At 39.2% G+C, this 22,622-nt stretch overlaps 2 protein-coding genes across 2 annotated transcripts in view; one reads left to right on the top strand and one right to left on the bottom strand.

Moving 5' to 3' along the window:
* The window catches only part of LOC118411637 (arylsulfatase J-like), a 7,026-nt gene extending 2,403 nt beyond the window's left edge, over nt 1–4,623 (top strand). The window contains exons 2-7 of the mRNA XM_035814117.1: nt 1–109; nt 1,037–1,088; nt 1,662–1,765; nt 2,448–2,565; nt 3,181–3,311; nt 3,717–4,623. The exon at nt 1–109 is cut by the window's left edge and continues 2 nt beyond it. Of these exons, the coding sequence (XP_035670010.1) occupies nt 1–109; nt 1,037–1,088; nt 1,662–1,765; nt 2,448–2,514 (332 nt within the window). The 3' untranslated portion in view covers nt 2,515–2,565; nt 3,181–3,311; nt 3,717–4,623. The remainder of the gene's footprint in view (nt 110–1,036; nt 1,089–1,661; nt 1,766–2,447; nt 2,566–3,180; nt 3,312–3,716) is intronic.
* Nucleotides 4,624–4,917: 294 nt separating this feature from the next.
* On the bottom strand, nt 4,918–18,882 carry LOC118411636 (cadherin-related family member 1-like). Its single transcript, XM_035814116.1, has 22 exons — nt 18,782–18,882; nt 15,612–15,691; nt 15,113–15,187; nt 14,384–14,526; nt 13,930–13,983; nt 13,526–13,615; nt 13,192–13,278; nt 12,709–12,819; nt 12,127–12,270; nt 11,725–11,803; nt 11,184–11,293; nt 10,303–10,503; nt 8,813–8,968; nt 8,473–8,637; nt 8,269–8,336; nt 7,834–8,080; nt 7,458–7,685; nt 7,005–7,044; nt 6,543–6,662; nt 5,891–6,004; nt 5,604–5,681; nt 4,918–5,080 (listed from the first exon to the last, which is right to left on the bottom strand). Exons 2-22 carry the CDS (start codon nt 15,664–15,666, stop codon nt 4,968–4,970), a joined length of 2,478 nt encoding a protein of 825 aa, XP_035670009.1. The 5' UTR covers nt 15,667–15,691; nt 18,782–18,882; the 3' UTR covers nt 4,918–4,967.
* Nucleotides 18,883–22,622: the final 3,740 nt, after the last annotated feature.

The following is a 22,622-nucleotide window of genomic DNA, read 5'->3' on the forward strand; positions in this document are numbered from 1 at the left end:
GGAATGATGTCGGCTGGCACAACCCTGATGTCAAAACTCCTGTTCTGGACCAGCTGGCTCATGAGGGCGTCATCCTAAACCAGTCTTACGTCAACTATGTCTGCACGCCGTCAGTATCGTCGGAAACTTTGATAATTATAGCACTAGTTCACCTTTATCCGTGGGGTAACCTATATCCGTTGCTTTTAAAAACAGCGTATTTAGGCACATTAAGTCGACGGTTGATAGTTGTAAACTGCAATATCCTGAAAATATTGCAATTTGAAACTAGCGTCCATCGACGTGATATCCCCAAATACCATATTTTTAAAAGCAACGGATATAGGTTACCCCACAGATAAAGGTGAACTAGCATTAAAATCTTTTAAAAATCAAAGAAAAATGTTCATGATTTACTCACTTCATTATCTACATGTAAGCTATTATGTGGCTTCTATCTACTCTCCAAGCAGAGGTTGATGCGGAAAATAGTGACTTCTTCATTATATGCCATCTTTTTCCATCAGCTTGCCCACCAACCACGATTTTCCCCACCAACTTCTACTTGGAGAGTAGCGTCTATCTGCAAAATGGATGTGAAAATCTCTAGACTTATATTTCCATGGATATGAAACATTCTTAATCGCTTTCTCTGTCTAATGATTTTCATATGGGGTCTTGGCAAGTTATAGAAGATTCTAAGTAGGTGTTAAAAAGTGTGAAAATTGTCCCTATCTATGAGGAACACATGAGAATGCCTTTGGTCAAAGTTTTTTTTTACCTGTCTTACAATCTGAGTTAGAGTCAGCGTTAACGCTGGTTCACCTTTATCCAAGGGTAACCTATATTCGTTGTTTGTAAGAAAAAAGTATTTAGGGATATGAAGTCGACGGACGGTGGTTTCAAATCGGAACATTTTGAAAATATTGCAAATTTGAAACCACTGTCCGCAGACTCAATACTCCTAAATGTGCTCTTTTTAAAGACAACGGATAAAGGTCACCCCACGGATAAAGGTGAACTAGCCTTACATGATTATGGACTTTTGGTCTTTCAGGTCTCGGACAGCATTTATGACTGGCTACTTCCCTTACCACGTTGGATCACAGGTAGTTGCAGTAGATAAGTGCACAATCTTCCCTATATCTTTATCTTTATGATGCAAACTTTATGGTAGATGTACCAACAAAATCATGTTTGTTTGTATATTGTGTAAGAAACAACACAATTACAAGGCCATGAATGTCTAAGATACTCATAATATATTGTAACCACATTGGCAATACCTTCCAGAAATGCTCTTTTCGTATAGAAAGGATATAGCTAGCCCCGATGACTGTGCTTGGAGATGGCAGTTTCTTCAGTTTCACTTTCACTGACGAAAGGTAGATGCTACCTGAAATGTCTGGCCGTTTCCCAAATTATATCCAGTTGCTTATATGAGTAACTGCTATTTGGCGAACCTTATTACCTGGAGGTCTTACCTTTATCGAAACACACAAGCTTTGCCAAAAGCAGTTACTCAAGCAACTGGATACGATTTTGGAAACGGTCAGAGGTATCTTTCGTCAATTCCAAAATCATATCCAGTCACTTGAGTAACTGCTATTTGGGGTACCTCATTACCTGGATGTCTAACCTTTATCAAAACACACAAGCTTTCTTTCTTGCCGTATCTTCAGCACCTTGTATTCCGGCCAGACCAGCCCTCAGCCATCCCGTCTAACTTCACCTTCCTGCCCGAGAAGCTGAAGGCGTTAGGGTACGCCACTCACATGGTCGGCAAGTAAGTCTGCTTGAATGTAAGTTCATCTGTGACAGTAATCAATATTATGATACAATTTTAAATTCTAAATAAAAAAAATTAAATATCCGTACACAAAAATAAAGCACTTACCAACAAGCTTTCAATCAATCCTCTGATCCTTTTCAAGTTGTAATATGACCCAAATCCAATGTCACACATCCAGACCGGAAGTGTAACATCAGCAATGGGTCAAAGGTGCTTGGAAGTCGTGTTCAAATTTTCCTCCTTGTCCTCTGCTTTTATGATGTCCCCTTACTACTGATATTTCACTTGAACCAGCAGGGTTCAGCTTTGGTGACCAGGTGGCATAACAAATGTGCCAAAATTCCCTGGAGCCTGCCAACACAATTCCTGACATTGGCATATTTTGGGGGGGAACAAACACTGTGAGACAATTTCGTGTATGTAACCTTCCAATTTTATGCTACGCTGGACAGTGTGCCTAACTTGGTACGCTTTTTTACATTTTGCTCTCTTCAGAAGTAAGTGGTTAATTTAAGTACACAGAAAAAAACTAATTGTATGATATTTTAGCTTTCTTTTGACAGTAAAATCGTGACTGTATGTACTTCTTGTCTCACATGAGGAAGGCTGTACCTAGAACAATCCAGCTGAGAGTGAGTCAAGATTTAATGGTCTGCTCTCATTTGTATTTTCTCAGATCCTGGCATAGACGGTGTGAGTCAGCTGGACACCATTCTGTCCGGCAAATCCTCCCCACGTACTGAGTTTGTCTATAACATTGATGACATCTTCCCAACAGTCCAAGGTGCCATAAGGTGACAGCAGAACTGTTGTTTTTGTTTTGAATCATCATTTTTTTATCTTTCCTACATCAAAGACGATAATGTAAAAAAACAAAAACAAATGAAGAATCTGAGTGTCTACAACATTGACGACGTTCTCCCTATACTGTCCAAGGTGCCATAAGGTAACAGCAGAACAAACTTCTGTATAAGTTTGTATTGAACTGATACTTTTATCTTTCCATTTTTGTTTCATTGCTCATTGTAAATGCACAACCATACTGTGAATCGTACAATGCGAAATGAGAAATATATATGCCGTGAACTGATGAAAATGAAATATCAGAAAATGGATATTGCAGTAGTTGAATTCCAGTTCCAAAGAAAGTCAGTTCTGAAGTCAAAGAAGAAATTAGATACAAAAGAAATTAAGAATCAGAGTTTTGTTCAGTACATCGATTACTGAGTGTGTTCAGTCATTTGTTCTCCATATCCTGGCCACTTAGATTTCATGATGAAAGCAACTTTTTATGGTCAAACATTTTATTTTCTTCACATGCTCGCATCAGTTTTGGGATTCTTAGAGGATGCATATAATTGAATCAACATAACTTAACAATAATAACATCTACACGTTATTGATTTTAGGGTTGGAGACTACAAGTTGATAGAAGGCTTTGCTGGGATATTCAATGGATGGTACCCGCCCCCGAACATGACTGGCAGCCACCCCAACAGTGGAGATCCTATCAACGGGACCTGGCTATTCAACCTGAAAGGTGGCCTGAATTTAAATTTGATTTTTCTTGTATTGCATAACTGATAAGTGCACACATTTTTAATTGGGGTATAACAAAATCAAAAAAGAAGGAAAACAAGACAGACAAGAGTTTTTGTTCATGACAGATGAGGTATTTCAAAGAACATACAAGAGAAGAAGGAAGGTTTGTATTGAACAGATTAGTGAAAGATAACCTGTGCTGACACAGTGTTGAACAGGAACATGCGACTCCAGCTTCCTTTCTGAAGATGTGGCATGCACGGTGTGTGCAGTTGACTTGAGGTACCGTTGTTCTTTCCATTTTCCTTACATTTACAGTGGTTCAGTCCAATCTTTCATAAATTTTTTTTCCAACATAGATGAACTTTCATGCTAAAAGCTGAGTATGCCCTCTTCCATCCAGATGACCCCACAGAGCACCACAACCTGGCAGACTCCATGCCGGACAAGCTGAAGGAGATGCAGGCCAAGCTGGACGGATACAGGAAGACCCTGGTGCCAGCCATTAACCCAAAGTCCGACCCCAAATCCGACCCCAAAAACTGGGGAGGGGCCTGGTCACCTGGATGGTGCTAGGCAATGGGACTGGTTCTTTAACACTTGGACAAATAATATAACGTTAATCCTCTCTAACAAAGTTTGGGATTTTGAGATTCCGTGCAATTAACAGATGTGTGCGGTAATAGTTGTGCAATTAACTGGCTTACCATTATGGTACTAGCTTGCTATATGTGCTTATAATACTGAGTGGTGCTATGCAACAACTTCGTTAGAGAGGATCATGCAATATGTTTCTTATTCTGACTCTTTATGTCCTAAACGTTGGATGTTGAAAAAAGTGTACATAATTGAGACCTATTTTTCTGCAGTCATTGCATAACAGTCTTGGTGTAATTTTTCTCTATATGCTGAAAAAATAAAAGATTATATTGATGGCAATGAAATACTTATTTCTAAAGGTAGCAGCTTTAATAATACTGTTGCACCATATTGTCCCAGCAGTCTGAGATGGTTTAACTCACATATTGATGCTGTAGTGACATATTACCTTGATGTTGTTTATATTTTTCCAAAGAACTATAAAATTGTAGATTGATTGTTATCAATGATTACGATTTATAATGATTGGAAAAGAGATCATGTCTATCTTGTGCTGTTGACAGCAAAATTATATGAATTTGCAAATAAATTTCCTTTCCTTTAAAACTGTTTAGCAAATTTCCTAAATAAGAATATCATTGAGTGAGTGTCATAGAATCCAAATGTTATCATTGTAACGTTGCACCCCAAATAAAATGAGATGCATTGTAGTTTGTTTCATTGCTTCACATAACTGATAAACCACCTTTAGGCATAACATGCCAGCTCTGTACAATAATAAAAGCTGCAAAAGACTCAACTGTAAGTTCAAGGAGGTTATTTTTTAACCTCCTTGGTAAGGTAAATTGATTCCCCATACTGCTTTTGATAAGTGCGGTGGGGTCTTTAACAGTTGTGGCTATCCTTAAACTATTATGTCCAAGAGAATGTGATTCCTAACCAAAGCTAGGCACTCATTATTCTAACTCTGTCCATGTCTCATTCTAAATCAAGATTTGTTATTACGCTACAGAGAAAGAATCAAGTCTCCAGTTCATGATGAAGTGAAGCCAGCCTATTGTAGGCTGCAGGAGAAAAACCCTGGGTTGTCCTTGCAGATCATACCATTTGGACAGGAGGCAGGACTGCACCCAAAGGGCAATCTGTTTGGATGGAAGCTGCCTGGAACTGAAGACACAAGAAGGGAGATGTTTGTCGATGAAGGTTAGACATCAAGGTACTAACTAAGATACTCCAAGTAGAGTTTCTCAAGCAACTGAGTATGGCTTAAGTTAAAGTTGCCCGTACATCAGTAACAGATGCTTAGGGGTGGTGCCAATCTCCACTTCCGTAGCTCTTGGGCCACACATTTGTGCAAGACACTACAACACTCAACAAGGGGCTAGTCCACTAGTAGTGATATATACTCTTAATCATTAGTGGTATGCAGAGAAAGCAGCATGTACCATTTTTAAAGTCACAAGGCAAACACTCTACCCACTTGGCCATTGCACCTGTAAACATGGCTGAATGTCCAAAATTCCATCCAGTTGCTTGAGAAACTGCTATTTGGCACATCTTAGATACTTGTACTATGTAGTTAAGGGTTGGGGTTAAAGAAATTATATCATGGTGTACATGAAATGTCATGTATTTCATTTCAACATCTACATTCCAAGTTGGCAGGGCCATACTCTAAACAAATCCTTACCATGGCAAGTGAAGTAAGTGATCTGATCCTGACAGATCCAGTCAAATGGACAGGGACTCATGGCGCACCAATCTATGTCTGATCAGATAACAACAGCATTCATGTCAATAGCATTTATGTCACAGAAGAACATATATAGCATAATATAGTACACAATGCTGTGATATTGCTATAACTATAAATTACACTCAATTCTATGTAAATTCTCTGATGACAAGTTGGTTCTTTCCTTCAATGCAAATCACATTCTGTTTGAATTGTGTTCAGATTTTCTTGCACGTCTTTACCTGACTCACAGTTCCGACCTGAAAACCCATCCGGGCAGTGGCAGTGGTATGAGTTTATCCCATCCAAGCATGTGCCTCCATTTTGACATGGATGGGAGATGCACTCATCAACATCTGTAAGCAAATATTAGTATTGAAACATTAAACATTAGATGTACTAATCTCAATTATAACATTATAGCCTAATAGGTTTTGTTTTGGCCATAAGCCACATTAGCCTGGATACCACATGGTAATAACAATTCGACCACAGTATCTTGCAACTCACTCCAATTGACTTTTCTCTTCAAATGTTTTCTCTAGAAAATTTTGGCACACTAATTCAAGCCATTAAAAAAATATGTCTCAAAGTGAAATACAAATGATAGTTTTTGTAAATTTCTTTTTTTTCACTGTGACACTCCTGAATTTTCCTGAAAAAAATGAGAACCAAGGAATTAAACTGCTGTGGTCTTAGTGTTCCCAATGTGCCTATAGCTAGCACTCCAATGCAGATTGCGGAACTGGATGTGTGTAGGCAATAGTTGCTTGTTGCCGATCTGGTACCGGTACTGTTCTGGTAGATAACAGTTGTAGTTGCTTTATGATATCTAGAGTTACTGTGACCCTGATGGACAACTTGACAAAAGGGGAGAGAAAAACCATAACTCACCAATCTCACACAAGGTTCCAGTGTAGCCTGTTGGACAGGTGCAGGAGTTGTGCATCAAAGTGCAGCAGGAAGAGCAGATTCCACCATTTTGACATGTATTCTGCAAGCATTGACTTGGATCTATGAATACGAAGAGAATGAATGATGGTTTAAGAAAGAGGGTATGGATTTTGAATCTGTTTTTTACCTGTACACAATATGAAAAATGGCTCAATCATAACCTTACTTAACATTATGTAACGTTATACATGTACCACCATAGTCACTGACAATTTTGAGTGCAAAAATTGAATTCCAACATTATGTCCTCAATCATGGGGTCCTTTTTGGACAGTCATTGATTAGGACCAAGTCTTCAAACCAGTCTTTAGATTACACTAAAATTTACTCATTTGCTGTATACACATTTATTTTGCAATGGATTTCAGCATACAATGATTGTTTTGTAATTTTGCCCCTTACCAGATAGACAGACATAGTTGTGTTCGTTGCCAACCAAGACCTGAATAACACAGCATGAACAAAGCATGTCAGTATTCCACCCTCAAGATTGGCAGTATACAAGGTTAGTATTTATTGCAAGGTTATGATTCATTCAGAAATTTTAGAAATTGATAAAAGAAAGAAAAGAACATGACGGATGAAAGGTACTTCATTATCCAAATGGATGTATGGGCTGTATTCAAGTGCATTATTCAAGTGGTGCTGTATTCAAGTTATAAGCTGAAATTGTATTTGATTCATTATGTACAGCTGCTCTGTTTCTCTGTAAACATAAATAGGTCAGGTAGAATATCAACGCTATATGATTAGTCCAGATTATCTCAGAATTCCAGAAACATATTGTTTCCACCAAACATGGCTGGATAGTGGTCATCTTTAAAACGTCTTCCCAGCAGATAACAATTGCATCACCTGGACAACGACAATGACAGTTGTTGTAGAGTTTAAGGGTGGCTGTCCCTCATCCATAGCTTGTACTACCAGGTGGAACTCATCCCCACCACCGAGTGCCTCATAGTCCAGTGGTTGTGTAAGGTTTATTATGCCACTGTCTTCATCTATGTTGAAGCTTCCTCGCTCATCTCCCCCTACAATGGAGTACTTGATGCCTCCATTTGTGCCTTCATCGATGTCAACAGCCTGCAGGATCACAAAATGTAGCAAGTACATGTCTGTATCACAAATCACATATTCTATTAAACACAATCGAAAGGACACTAGCTATAGCAGACGACATTTAGATCTGGTAGAACCAAGGAGGTTCTTGGTAGAACATGATGCTTTTTACCGTTATCTGTAATGGCTGGCTGGTTTCTACTGAATTATCTCGCACAAGGACATTCCAATGGTAGAATCTGTAGAACCGTGGTGCTTCATCATTGACATCCAACAGGGTGATTTGCAGTTGCACGTTGGAGGCACGGCCCCCACCGTCCTCAGCTACCAAGATGAGGAAGTAGAATGGGATAGTCTCTCTGTCCAACTTTTCACCCTTGGCAACTGTTATCTCTCCTGTGAAGTGGTTGACAGCAAACCTAAAGATAAAGGGTGTATTCTGTGACGAAATTCAAAACCCAACAGAAAGCCAAGACATGACACAAAACTACGAGTGTGGTCTTGTATGGTGTTGACTTTAAATTATATATGTGCAAGTTATTCAATCGATGGTCTTATTGGAATGGTAGTGGTAAAGACCTGCAATTGAATGATGAAAACTACTCACTTGTCACTTCCACTCCCTTGCAAACTGTACGTAACTGCTGCAAATTGACCAGAGTCCAGATCAGTTGCCTGTATTGACAACACAAATATATCCAGATCCAACCCACTCACTTCGAAATATAAATTAATAAACCAAAAGGAAATAACGGACAATCACTCCTAAAACCATTTGGTCATACGAATAGACAAACAGCTCCTGCTTTACCGTGATTGTTTCTACAACAGTCCCATCTGGAGAGTTCTCAGCCACAGACAGGTCGTACTTAGACTGGTTGAAGACAGGAGAGTTGTCGTTGGTGTCCTCCAATGTCACCAGAACTGTGGCAGTGCTGCTGTAATGCTCAGCTGCCAGGTCTTCTCTAGCAATCACCTGAAAGCACATCAGTTAGGCACTGCATCGTCAATGAAAAGATTGAACCTGAGATAACTCACGGAGAAAAGACTCATTTGAGTATATTCTATAGCAACATGAAATGTCAAAACCGAAGGTGACATGTTCGATGTTTTGAAACTTTACTCAGAAAACAGGTAGAAAGAGGACTTACTTTGAACTGCACAGATTGCAGTGTCTCATAGTCTAGAAGTCTGGAGTTCTTGACTCGGATGTTCACTGCTGCCTGCCCATAAACTGTGCTCGGCACCACCTCAAAATACCTGCTGCCTTCTTCATCAAGCGTCAGGGTGAACCGGCCGTTGTCACCCTGAAAGAAAACAAGACAAAAATGTTAGTTGGGAATTCAATACATCATCTATACTATACCACTATTTCTAATTGTCCAGTAGGATATCTGACATACCAAAAAAATAAAAAGTAGGAGCATGCTTGTCACCAGTACATGCCAGCAGAGAATACATACTCCGAAAACATGGGCTGGGTCCAGCATTTTGCATCAAATCAATAGAAGCATTGAATACCATTTTTATATTGTTAATTGTGTCAGAATTATTCTCCATGTCCAGAGCAAGCTAGGCTAAACACTATACTGGATTAACAGATACTATTTCTGCAGCACAAATTGTAAAATCACCAACAGGCACCCTGTCCTTGGTGCTGAAAGTTGAGTCTGTGGTGTTTTTGTCTTTTTAGAACATACAAATCAAGCACAGTCATCATTATATTGATATAGCCCAATGGCAATAACAGCTGAAACAGATCAAAGAAATCTTTAAAAATTTAATAGATAGTGTTCCTGAGGACACACCGAATAAAGGATTAGGTTAACAGTCCAGTCTTCGTATTAAAGGAGCCTGAGGTGCCTCATGGTATGATGGTACAAGAAAATGTTCTTCACGTACAAAACTCTTTCACATCTCAGGTTTTAAGCCAATGCCAGTCATCAGACCAGTCTTCTAATGGACACTATACCCTGTTTTTGAACTTGCTAGTTTTCCTGTCAGTCCATCCTGTCCTTGGTGCTTAAAGTTAACATCCACTGACATGTACTGCTTGAGAAGTCTATAACATCCTCCATGTGTCACTGGACGACTATAAAGCAATGACAGTTAATGAGTGGTACAGGGGTATCTGATTACATACTCTAATGCACTTGCAGCTGAGGACTTTATCAGATGCTTCATAAAATGGATCAATGTCAGGGTCACTTGCAGGGTTCTAGCCAACATCCGTTTTTCCATCTTTTGACCGAATTTTGCTGCTGGGGACGGACACAAATTCAATCCTCTATGATGGACACAAATTGGCATGTAAAGATACCAAAACAGATGCAATTGAACCAAGCAAAGTTTATACCAGCAAAATTTGCCCCTCAAAATGCCTGAAATAGCATTTCAGAAGGTCTTGATTTCAGAATTTTTCTGGGGAGCATGCCTCCGGACATCTCTAGGATCACTGCACCTTCGACACTTGACAGGATTTCCAAATTCAAAGTCAAGGGGACGGGAAAAAATTCAGACTGGCTTGAACACTGATCACTTGTCAGTGATGAATGTTCAAACACCTAGTTAACCTAGTGTCTGTAGTTAACAGTGTTTGATAGAAACCATCTTCTGCAGAGTCAAACGTCCAGTTTCCTACCTCATCGTTATCCTCCACCCTCATGTCCAGACCCCCCAGGGGAATTCCTGCAGACGTGCCCTCAGGAATGGTGGCTGTGAAGTAGTTCTGGGGAGAGTTTCCGGTGCCATTGTAGAACGTTGGGATCTGGTCGTTCACATCTACTATGGTGATGCGCACACTCGTGTTTGTTGTCCTGGCTTCAATGCTGTTTTCTCTGACCTAGAGAGAAGTTTAGGGTGTCACTCAATGCATATAAAGTTATTGTACAGGTTGATGATTGATGTAATATGGGACGATGGGTATAAGTGATGTAATGTAGTATGGCACATCATGCTTAGGTAATGTTATGCTGGCCTAACTATTTGAACATTTAGAAAATATAGAATACAACATGTTGCATTCTGGTCCGATTGGCCGAAGGAGGGCTGGGACCGACTGTCTTGTATTTTATTCATGCCATACCCACCTGAGAGACACATGTTTCAAATGCAAAATGGACCACAAAATCTGTTGTCCTCAACAAAAAATTGCAATTCCAGCGTCTGAATCCGGTACTTGAATTTTTGACAGTGCTGCACTCGGCACACTCTAAGGTGTTCAAATAATCCTATGGTAGCATGTGTGGTAACAGCAGAACCCTGTGTGATAACTCAAGTTATCACCGGGTTTGGAACATCTACATTGAACTTTATCACGGCCAAGTAACACATAAAGAAATGATATGCTGAATAGATCTGAAGTTGAATCCTAGAATGCCTAATAGTCTAGTCTATTCTATTTTTCAAAGAATGCCAACCAGGTCAGGAGTCTCAAACGAACAAAAACATCCATTTACACACTAAGACTTCAGATTGGGAGTTTGAATGAGCAAGTCCTTTACCCTGATGAATGTTCCTTACCTGCACATCAAAGCTGTAGACTCCTCCTTCATCCGTCTTACTTTCCCTGTCCAGCATCTTAGCCAGACTGATCACTCCACTGGTGGAGTCAATGGAGAAGGTGCCATCATCTGGAGTGGAAGATGAAACAGCATAAAGGTTTGTTTGAAATAGAAGCACTAGTCAGTCAGGCAAACTACACCTTTATACTGGAGTGTTCTAGACTGTCATGATCTTAGTAAACAGACAATTATTGCAAATAACAGGTAATGCTCTTCTTTGTGAATTAAACCTATATCCCATATGAAAGGTACAACTGTAAATTGATAAATGATTTATAGGAACTAGTTTGCAAGCCTTGATTGAACTGCCTCTCACACTGTATTTCCATGATTTGATGTATATCCTTGTGTGCATCATATGTGCTCAAAAAAATTACAGTGCTTTTTTCAAGTTTAAAGCAATTCAACTCCATCATGAAATGGCAATATACAGAGCAGGATCCTATGTACAACACATGCCAGAAAATAGGAGCTTTGACAAGAAAGATCATCAAACTTACCCCCTTGTGTGGAATAGACGATTGGATTATCGATGCCGTAGTCCCCATCTCGAGCATTGATGGTTATAATGGATGTACCCTAGAGAAAAACGATAGAGGACTTTTGACCTTAAAGTTCACAGCTGTTATCGAGGAAGGTCATTAAGCTCCCAAAGGTATAAGTACTGTGAATAATTAAACATGTACTCATCCAAGAATATTAGGTCCCCAAATATAACTAAGCATAAACATCCAAAATAAGGAGGTGTTGAAGTCAATGCCAAGTTCCCTTTATCTTCTAAAGATTAAGAACATTTCAGCTGAAACTGGAAGATTACTGTTTGAACTTAGTGAACTTTCAACTCTTTGAATTACTGCTTCAGCTCCTGGGTAAATATGCTTATAAGTGAACAAACATCTCACCAGTGGAGTGTCTTCGTTCACTTGTGTTGAGAAAGGCTGTCCCAGGAACAGAGGAGGCTGATCATCTTGATCAACAACATTCACTATCAGCACAGTGGTGCTGGTCTGAAAAACCTGGTTTCCCTGGTAGCTGCCTCCTCCATCCTGAAGAAGAAATAGATGCTTACTTATATAGTGCATTCATGTCTGTAAAACTGTAAGTTGGAAGCTATTTAAGATCATCTGGCTACAGGCTCTTCAATGAGAAGTATTAACATTTATCATTCTACATGTGCCTTAATTACATGCCTGCGAAGCTGGTGTGTTACGCCGAAGGGCGGTTATACCGGCTATATAGATACAGATACAGATATGATTGAAACTACATTTTGTAGTATAAAGTTAATTAGAATGCTGAAAGTTGAATAGCCAGCATATATGACACTCATGATCAACGCCAACCAAATAATTAATAGACCTCCATAATGAAAAATAAAATCAGAGACAAGTTTGGATGAACACTTGGGTTACACATGTGCAAATCTACATGTATCCAAAGTACATAAGATGTATTGAAAAGATGGTATTGCAAAATAGTCTTACCTGAGCTCTGATTCTGAGTTGATAAACAGATGATTCTTCATAGTCCAGCTCCTCCTTTAAGTTCACATTTCCAGTCGGTCTGTCAACCTCAAACTTTGATTCATCTCCAGCCTGGTATGGAAGAAACAAATTACAAATTTAAAATGACCGTTTCAATAGCTCAACTATGTTTTACGTCATGAAAAATTATTCAAATCCATCTAACGTAGACGAGTAATTTGTTTGGCTATCCTATACCTGTCATTAAAGTCATAACATGTTTTTATTTACTAGTCAAATATGTTAAATAATTATCGATTATGATCATGTTACCATGTCATATTTTGATATGTTAGCATCTTTTTAAACTTGATTTTTTGCCTGCTGTAAGAAACCAAAAGTGAGCCATCTGTGCTGAAAAAGTTGTTTTAATCCACAAACCATTTCTCTCTCTTTCTCTAAATATAAAAGGGAACTAAAAGTATTATACTACCAGTAACTTACCTCTAGAAAGTACGACACAGTTCCACCAATCCCTTGGTCTGCATCAGTTGCCGTCACCCTGAATATGCTGGTTTGTGAAACGTCATTCTGACAAACAAAAGGACAAGAACCTAATTAGTTACATTCCCATCCAAATTGCCAAATAAGAAACTCACGTCTGAAAAGACTACCTGATTTGATTCAAAAGAGATGTTCTTAGATAGACATTACAGTTACCAATATCTGATGACAAAATGACCATTTATTACAAACATTTAATTAATTGTGAATCTACTGAGCTGAATGAACTCCAGAGCTCCAGACTCTGAGAATGACACACAGCACTTAAACTCACCTCATTGACAGACACTTCATAGGGAATACCCTGGAACACCGGACTGTTGTCATTGGCATCAGTTATGAAGATGGTTGGGGTTTGTACGACCTTGGAAAGTGAAACATTTCTAGTCATCAATTGATAATAGTAACAACACTTTCATAACAGTCAGTATGTTTATCAAATTGCAAAATACAAGTACCACAACTCTTTTTCTATATGATCCTATCCAATCAAGAACTAAGCATGTTTGCAGTATCATAGCAGCTGGCACAGAGTACATATCTAAGAGTAAAATTATACTTAGTCTATAGTTCTGACAGAGGACCTTGAACAGGTATTTCATTTTCAGAGTTCTCCACATTTACAGGTATCATGCATTATGCAGTAAAAGCTCAACATGATGTCTAAAATATGCCTACCTGTGGATTTCTCCCATCTGAAACTGTAACAGTGATCTGGTATTCATCGGTGAGCTGAAACACAGTTCAACTTGGTGTTAGGAATCAAATGGCATTGTTGCAATTTTGTAATATTACCTACTTAAAGTTGTTTTTAAGCAGACTGAAACTTCAGTATTCCACAGAATAATCAAGTCCTTCTTGGTAATACTAGAATTTACACAAAGCATCACTGCTGAAATGAAGACAGTATTTTAATGATTTGATTAATTTCTTGGCATTATATCTTTGACAGCTAAGATCTGGTATTCTCATTTGTCCCAAAAGCAGGTCACATCTCATCAAAATGGGATTCATTAGTACAAAACAATGGTCTAAATGCAGCATCAATGCCTTAAACATTTAGCTTAAGACATCAATGTAAGAAGATTACAGCTAGATCTAACCAGAGAAAAAAATCACATCTTAATCATACCTCTCTGTCCAATGGTGATTTCAAAGTAACAAGCCCCGAACTTGGATTAACTATAAACAGGTTATTGGAGACTTGTCCTGAGACTCCATACATCAGAGTATCACCATCAGTGTCAGTTGCACTCAAGGTGTACACAGAAGCTCCTGTCATGGAAGGTATTCATTCTTAGTATTTTATATATCGTCAAAGAACACTTGCAGATAGATGTGCAAAAGTTAGGTGTGACGGGTCCTTCGGTGTAATATAACCAGCTGCTGCCGCGCCGCATGCCTGCGAAGCTGGTGTGTTACGCCGAAGGGCGGTTATACCGGCTATATAGATACAGATAACCTTTGGCTTTGTCATTTTACGATATCACTAAGTAACTTTAAATTCACAGATCAGGGTTCCTTTAATGCTGTGTTTTAACCACTATTGGGGGCTTTAAAAATGTTGGCTTTATTCCATTTCATTTGACCTTCAAAATTAGTGTTTCTGACTGTGCTACAATGCTCAAGCCTACTCCACTTTTAACATAGCTTCCCTGCACTTAAATCCAGGTGAGAACTCTGATAGCCACCCACCCCCCAAAAAAATTACATGATGCCAGCAAATTCTAGGTTTTAACTTAAAACTCTTCGGCTCTTTTATAAGTTATATCTTGATATGGTCAGTCATCATCAAAACTGTTATATTTATTTGTAAAATAATATAACATTATATGCTACAACCCAATGTTGTTGTACTTACCAACTACTGTGTCTTCCGGAATCTGCTGATAGTCCATGCCTTGTGTGAAGATTGGGGGCTGGTTGGCCTGTGCACCTGAAAAGAGACAGCCATTGTGAGTTAAAAAAGAAGTCAAACTAAACCCGTCTAGTTATAGCCAAAACCAGTATTTTTTACAGTCTCTTTTTACAATACACTTAATGTTAGTCACTGCCCATTGACACTTGTAACGTTATACCCCTTATTGTTTCTACTATGTCCTTTTGTACTTGCACTTAGCCCCGGATTGTGACCGGACATGAACTTTCTAATTAAAACTAGATAAACCCTCTAAGGTTCAATTAATTAAAAGGTAAAATTCCACAACAGAAAAGATAATGATTTAAAGAGCACCCGTAAAAGAGTATCAACCACAATAAGGACAGCCAAGGGATGTGATTATACATCGATGAAGGTTAGACATCCTCGTAACATTAGATACACCAAAAAGCAGTTACTCAAGCAACTGATTGTAACTCACCTGTTCTAAGAATAATGCAGACCATGCCCAGCACAACTGCTTGTCTCCACAACATGGTGCTGTGTGTAATTGCTAGCGATCTGAAACATAAAAGTTAAGAATTCAATCAAAGTAGACGTAACATCTTAAGTAGCACATAACAGTAACGTTACACATTAAATCTTTTGAAGTCTTAGAAGCACATATGGATGTCGCAATGTGGGATAACAGGAAGATAACAGGAAGATCTATAATACTGGCCATAGGTACTGTGGTCCTAGCTAGGACAGGGCCACCCCACATATGTTTCTGATAAGGGTTCAATAAAGGGACAGACCCCGGTCTGTCCATCAGCAGTTCTGACCAGGCAAGCACAGAGTGAACGTCTCATCTTATTCTCCCCTACAGAAGAAAATGTGTGCAAGGTCATAACAGCAAATATGCCTAGTTACATTATCCAATTACTCAATATGATGCTTAGCCATTGGGAGAAAGACTTTTCATTTTGTTTTTACAGTTTTTGATTTTTAATAGGAGAACCAGCAAATTAAATTGGTGTGGCCTAATATGGAAAATACTATTAAAAGGCACAAATTACAAGCTGTTCCTGGTATATGGTATGTACAATATCAAGTTTCCTTCTTTGTATGACACCATATGGCACAATCTGCATATTAAGCACACGTGAGTGTACCGCAAACAACAGGTTTTAATAACGCCATAGAAACAAAGCTGAACAAAACCAAACAAATATGTTTGGTCAGGGCATACAAAAGCATTGAACTGTGACCAGTTGACATTTTAAAGATCAATAAGTTGCAGCCTTATCATTCTAAAGGTTTTTTTTAACTGAGAAAAAATATGGATAATGCCCATTCTATATCTAAACTATATACTTTTTTTAATGTATTAATAGATCTGGGACTTCGTCACAGTCTAATGTATAATAGGCCTAGGAAAAAATGTAACAGTTGCATTTCCTGTTTCCCTACCTACCCTAGAAGAACCTGTCAACCCTAGACTAGTTTCCAGTTAGTATTTCTATTCAGCCTGCTTCCTATTGAAGTAAAAACACTGTTTGTCCTATCTAAGGAAGGATAGATGTATCCATTATGCACAAAATTAAAGTTTGACATTGAAAGACAAGTGTCCTCATGAATTTCAGTTTACTTTGTTTGACTCTATTGTACTATCTATCACTTAGAGTTTTGGCCAGCCTAAAGAAAATCGAAAGAAAGATAATCCCTACCTTACGACCAATTTCTTCCTGGACTGAAATAGGAAACATACTATTTTTTTCCCTAGGCCTAACCAAACAGATAGATAGATAGATAGGCAGCACAAACTGCCAACTACTGTATGCTGCCATCTGGGGTATCTAACCCAAAGATAATGTTCGCCATCAACACTTGTCAGAAACAGGAGAGATTGTTTGACAGAGATCTCATAGCAACAGGGGCTCTTGGGGAACAAGCTTACAGAAGGAAAGAGTGCCTGGGACTGTTTTATAAAAACGGTTTGAGGGCTATTAGTGTTGCAACAATTTACTAACATTGATATGGCAAAACCAGGACTCCTTCCAAGTGTTGATGGAAAACAAAGCATGTGAACATTGTGCCAAATGGACAATATGTAGTCATTGCCACAGCAGAAATGTTCAAATGAAAACACTTAGAGTGTTCTCGTCTACTAATTCCCAGTAATAGATTATTTGGTAAATAATTTCTGGGGGAAAGTCTGAAAATGTCTACAAAACTGGTAAGCTCAACTCGCACATTGAAATAATACCATGAAATTAAAAGCTTTGATGTAGCCCAATTTCTATACAACTCAAAGCAAGACAATACTTTCCTGAAGCAGCAAACTGTTGCAATATGCTGTACCTGTTACTAGAAAGCTCTAACTTTTATTGATTATCAGAAGGAACTTTGAAAATACATGGGAAACTATGCAAATGGCAGGTCAAGAATTGATTCAGAAAAAAGCTCTGGGACCAGAAGTTTAAACTTGTTCACAAATAGGGCTTTTATCAGCAAGTCATATCTGACCTTTCACCATACCGGCAGTCACATGGGGGAATCAATAACCAACACAGGAACTTAGATGGTGACATGCTGCCAAAGTTCAGAGCAGTGACAAGTTAAGTACACAAGCAACACATCAAAAATCAATCAACAATGCATGATGTTACAGATAGAAAAAACTTTTTTAATTATCAATTTTGATCATGAAGTATAAGAAGGAAAAATTCATATATAGATATAGATATATCATTCTTTTAGAAGAAATATGGGCATATTTGTAATATTTTTCTTCTTGTTTATATAACATCAACACCCCCCCCCCCCCAGTATAAGCCAGTGCTGTCAGACGTCTGCGAAGGAGGCTAAAAGTAAATAGTGTAACTTTACAAAGTCAATGTTTGCAAAGGGCGTAAGCACTGCACACCCCAAACAGTCTTATTTTTTACTTCCTGTTGTACATGTGCTATGTATTAAAATCAGCCACACATATTAGAAACTCAAATTGATTGTAACCGTCCTGAGTCGCAATCCAGTTGGTGACATAATCATGCTCTTCAGCCATTATCCGTCAAGTTATATCCTTAAGATACACCTGAAATCGAGACGATTGTATTATTTCAGTCAAGGGTAAATGCCTACTACCGTTGATATAAACAAATTTGTGAACGTCTACAGAAGACGTGTGCAAGGGCTACGTTACGTATAAACATTCAATCTTATATTTTCTGATAACAAAGATATCTGCCCTTGCCCTTGAGTTGTTAAGTATCTGCCCTTCTTCCGTGAATAGTTTTATCAGCTAAGTTGGTACGTCATTGGATAAAGTCATAAAGAGATTCTATTTTTACACAACCATGGTTTTATTCACTATCAACATTTCGGTGACAGTTTGTCACCTTCTACAGGGCAATTCTTAACGAGTCAAGTGCACGGAAAAAGGTATCTGATGGTCACCGAAACGCTGTGGTTGTGTAAAAAATAGTCTATTTATTTATATGACTTCCTTTCTCAAAAGAACGTTCAACGTTGCACGAGAAGTTACATGGCCAAACGTTTTGCTACCTCTAGGTCTGGCAAGGACGAGAACTGCCCCCCATCTACACTGCGAACGATAGAAGATAGCTCTAGAAGTCGTTTCAATGTTAGGGAAGACGTGAGAAAACGTACCTGTTACATAACGTCACAACGGGCCGTGGAGTCTCAGCACGACGTCACCTTTCCTCAGCAGGTTCATGTATATTTGTTTAGCCGTAATTTAATCTGGCGTGCTTCTTTACGTATATACTAAATATTCCCTCGTACCTTTGCGCGGTATTGTCCTTACAATAAGGGCCTTGACAATCAATTGCATTCAACTTCGTGAACAGCACACTGGAATACTAGGATTGCGTTATACCTAGTTTCGGGAAGAAGATGTCGTGTGGAATCTACCGCGTTGTTAAGCAATGCATTATTATCAAAGCCATATCAGAGCTTGCAATACAGACTGAAATGTATAGACCATGTGTATATAGACTTACAAATGATCTAAAAATTTCCTAAGTGATTTTCGTTGATAGTTAAAAATTCAGCCAATTTGCTCACCAGTCGCAAGGTGGCGTCGCTTGTTCATATCGGTGACTAGGTGGAAAAAGAATCATTGATAGAAGCAACTTTTACATATAATAACGCGTATGGTTTTGACCCTCTTGGGATGTGCGTGGGTGTTCATAATCTAATCATTTATTCATTTAGCCAACACCTACCAATACGCGAAATATCATGATGATCCAGAATTAGTCTGTTCACAAATAAAGAAAACACGAACACACAGACCCGAAAATATATTTGAGTAGCGAAAGTGACAAGAAAGGACCCATCTGTTTACTTTGTTTTGTTGTTTGTTTGTTTGTTTATTTACCTATTTTGATGATGTCTCCGCCTTGTCATGGGCGGAGACAGATTGCAATAGTCTTGGGTACAAAAAAAGGCTGACATAACCTCCCCCCCCCCCCCCATTCCGGCTTTAAACTTTACTGAGGTGAACTAACCCCGTTTTCTGACGGAATGATGTCAACCAGTCTAGCCAGTGAAGTGACTAACATCAGTAGCACTTGGTTTATCGCTATTGTAGGTCACGGACACTACGGGAGATCAACAATGCTACAGGTCCCAGTCCATTTTACACAAACAGCGGTAACCCGGTTAGCACGCCTGTGTGTGTGTGTGTGTGTGTGTGTGTGTGTGTGTGTGTGTGTGTGACATGTACATGTAACACGGGCCAGCGCGGATGCTGAGTGACGAACAGCAGTACTCTCCAAGCAGAGGTTGGTGGGGAAAATCGTGACCTTTTCTTTATATGCCGTATTTTTCGACCAGCATCCCGCCAAGTCGAGAAATACAGCATATAAGGAAAAGGTCACGATTTACCCCACCAACCTCTGCTTGGAGAGTAGGACAGCAAGGGTAAGACCGCCTTTTCAATGAATGGTTTCCGTGGAGTGACCAAAAGTAGATCTGTATGAATGAAGTTTATTGCTAGGCAATTGTACAAGGTACATTGTTTGGCAATTTATACTATGAGGCTACATAACAACAAAATAGTATCGAGTTGACGTTATAGCACAGTCATCCCATGATGCAAAAACAGGCAAATATGTGAAAGACTGCTTTGTTATTAGAAAGAATACCGAGACTCGTGATTAGCCCTTTTCGATTGTAAAAACTATATCAAAGACTTATGTTGGCCCTTATTGTTATAGTAATTATGACTCTATTTTGTACTTTGTGTAATAGTTGTTGGCATACATTGCACGATTGTCGTGCAATTAAGTTCTTCTTCTTGTGCATGAATCCTCTTGTCTCGCACTTGGAATAATGTACAAACACATTGACCTACGAAGGAGGATATAGGAGTTGACCATGATAGTAGTAATTACACGGAAAATACCAGGGAGAAGTGTCATTTAGTTCTAATGTATGATCTATGACTTTATAACTGGAATATGATCTATGTTGCCAAAGTAGAATTTGGAAGACAACAAAATACACGAACCGTGCAAAATACACGAAATTCGTTAACTTTGAACTACAGATGTGATGAGAGAGTTGTGACCGCTTAAAGGTCACAATGCCGTCGAAAGGGGGTATAAACAGACTGTAGAGGTCTGGCAAGCGGATACATCCCTTTTTAGATAGATAGAATAGAAGAGCACATCAACAAGCAAGACCCGCCCACATACCAAATATCATCACATCGATCCATTGCTTTTAGAACAGAGAGAGAATGAGGGAGAGAAGGAGAGACAGACACAGACACACACACACACACACACACACACGCACACACACACACGCACACTGATATCCCCATTGTACATGGAGGTAATATCTGACACCCAGGCAGGGGACTTAATAAGCAGAATACGGTATGATTGAATACAACGATATTTGTAAAATTTACAAAGCATGTTAATCCAGTGTACTTACAAATGAAATGCAATTACATAAAAGTAAACATATTAACAATACCATACAAAACTACACTTGAGCAGAGATTACATTAGGCCAGTTTTGCCCCCCAGATAGCAGTCTAAAAATTTCAAAAATGTGCTCATGATACAAAAAGCAGAAACTCCATGTTCAAAATGTGTCCATATTTGAACCGCACATACAATGCACGGCAGATTGAAAGTCATGAAACCAACGTAAAACACCACGAAAAGGTCCTTTCCCACCTGCCGCGAAAACAAATACATTCATGAGTAATCCCTTCTAGGCTGCCGAGAAAGTATTATTTTGGTCGTTAAGGTTTTTATCATAGAGTTAAAATATCCTCGTATAAACAAGGCAAGTCGCATTCCTACTCTACCCCTCTCCGAGGTAAAACATCATGTGTGGTCATGTAAATCAACAGACCATCTCACAGCTCCATTGGATCATCTCTGCATGTCTTCTTGTACCTCGCCCTAAGCTTTGATGTACCAACTTGCTAAGACAAGAAACAACACTTCCAACACCCAAAACAAACCAGTGTATACAGCATTTCCGCCTATTCAGTTCTTTATATCAACTGTACGTTGTGCTGCCCTAAATATAATCACCCGAGTGCAACGAATCCATTATAAACGTTAATGGGGTACAATGTAATCTTCAAAAAGATATAGGGTCTATGCCAGTGTTATATTTTCACCTGGCGCCGTCTTCGTGGGCCGTCTTGTCTCTCCCACCTTCTTCACGTGCACGGCATTACCGACTGGTTCTACTTCGCATTCGCACTGCAGCTAGGCGTCGCGGTCCCATACGTGACTTAGAATGTATTCCCCCCCTCTTCACTGTTTCTGACTGGTCCATACTGCCGTCTTAAACCAGTGAGTGCATCTAGATCTGTCGCCGTCTCTGTCTATCACCTTGGACACCTTCCCAGTTTACTACTATACAACGTGTTTCTTCTGACATGTAAGCGGTGATTTGTTCAAGTTGTCTTTCTTCTCGGCCCCCTTCTTCTTCGCTCTCGTGTACCTTCCCCTCTAGATGCTGTGACTGAAACAGCAATGAAACTGAATGAATAAACTTTATTGCTCGACAATTGTACAGGATATAACGTATTGCAATGGCTACTAAACTACAATGTCTACATACAGACTTGCTAACTATGTGTCGCTAGGCACTACACTGTTGGTGTGGGCGATCGCGCGAAAGAACGCCAAACCGACACCTAGCGTCTGGTCTCGCCGTACTTGAAATAAACGTGACAGTCTGGCCACACAAATCTTGTTCAAAATTTAGGTCGATGACTTCTTGTCACTCCCTACTGTTAGTGTTGAGTAAACAGTGGTGCCTGATGTTTGTTAGCACCCCTTGTATTGATTAATGTCTTAAAAAAATGTCTACACAAGTGGAACATAAACACTGTACTGGACATCACCTTGCAGGATTCTATGATTCGGACCCGTAAATTACCTAATTCACTTCGGGGTATGGGGACAATGTCCTTGCGCCTAGCATCCCCCCTCCCCCTCTCGGAAGA

The sequence above is a fragment of the Branchiostoma floridae genome, chromosome 3 (genome assembly GCF_000003815.2).
Source record: "Branchiostoma floridae strain S238N-H82 chromosome 3, Bfl_VNyyK, whole genome shotgun sequence".
Taxonomy (NCBI): Eukaryota; Metazoa; Chordata; class Leptocardii; order Amphioxiformes; family Branchiostomatidae; genus Branchiostoma; species Branchiostoma floridae.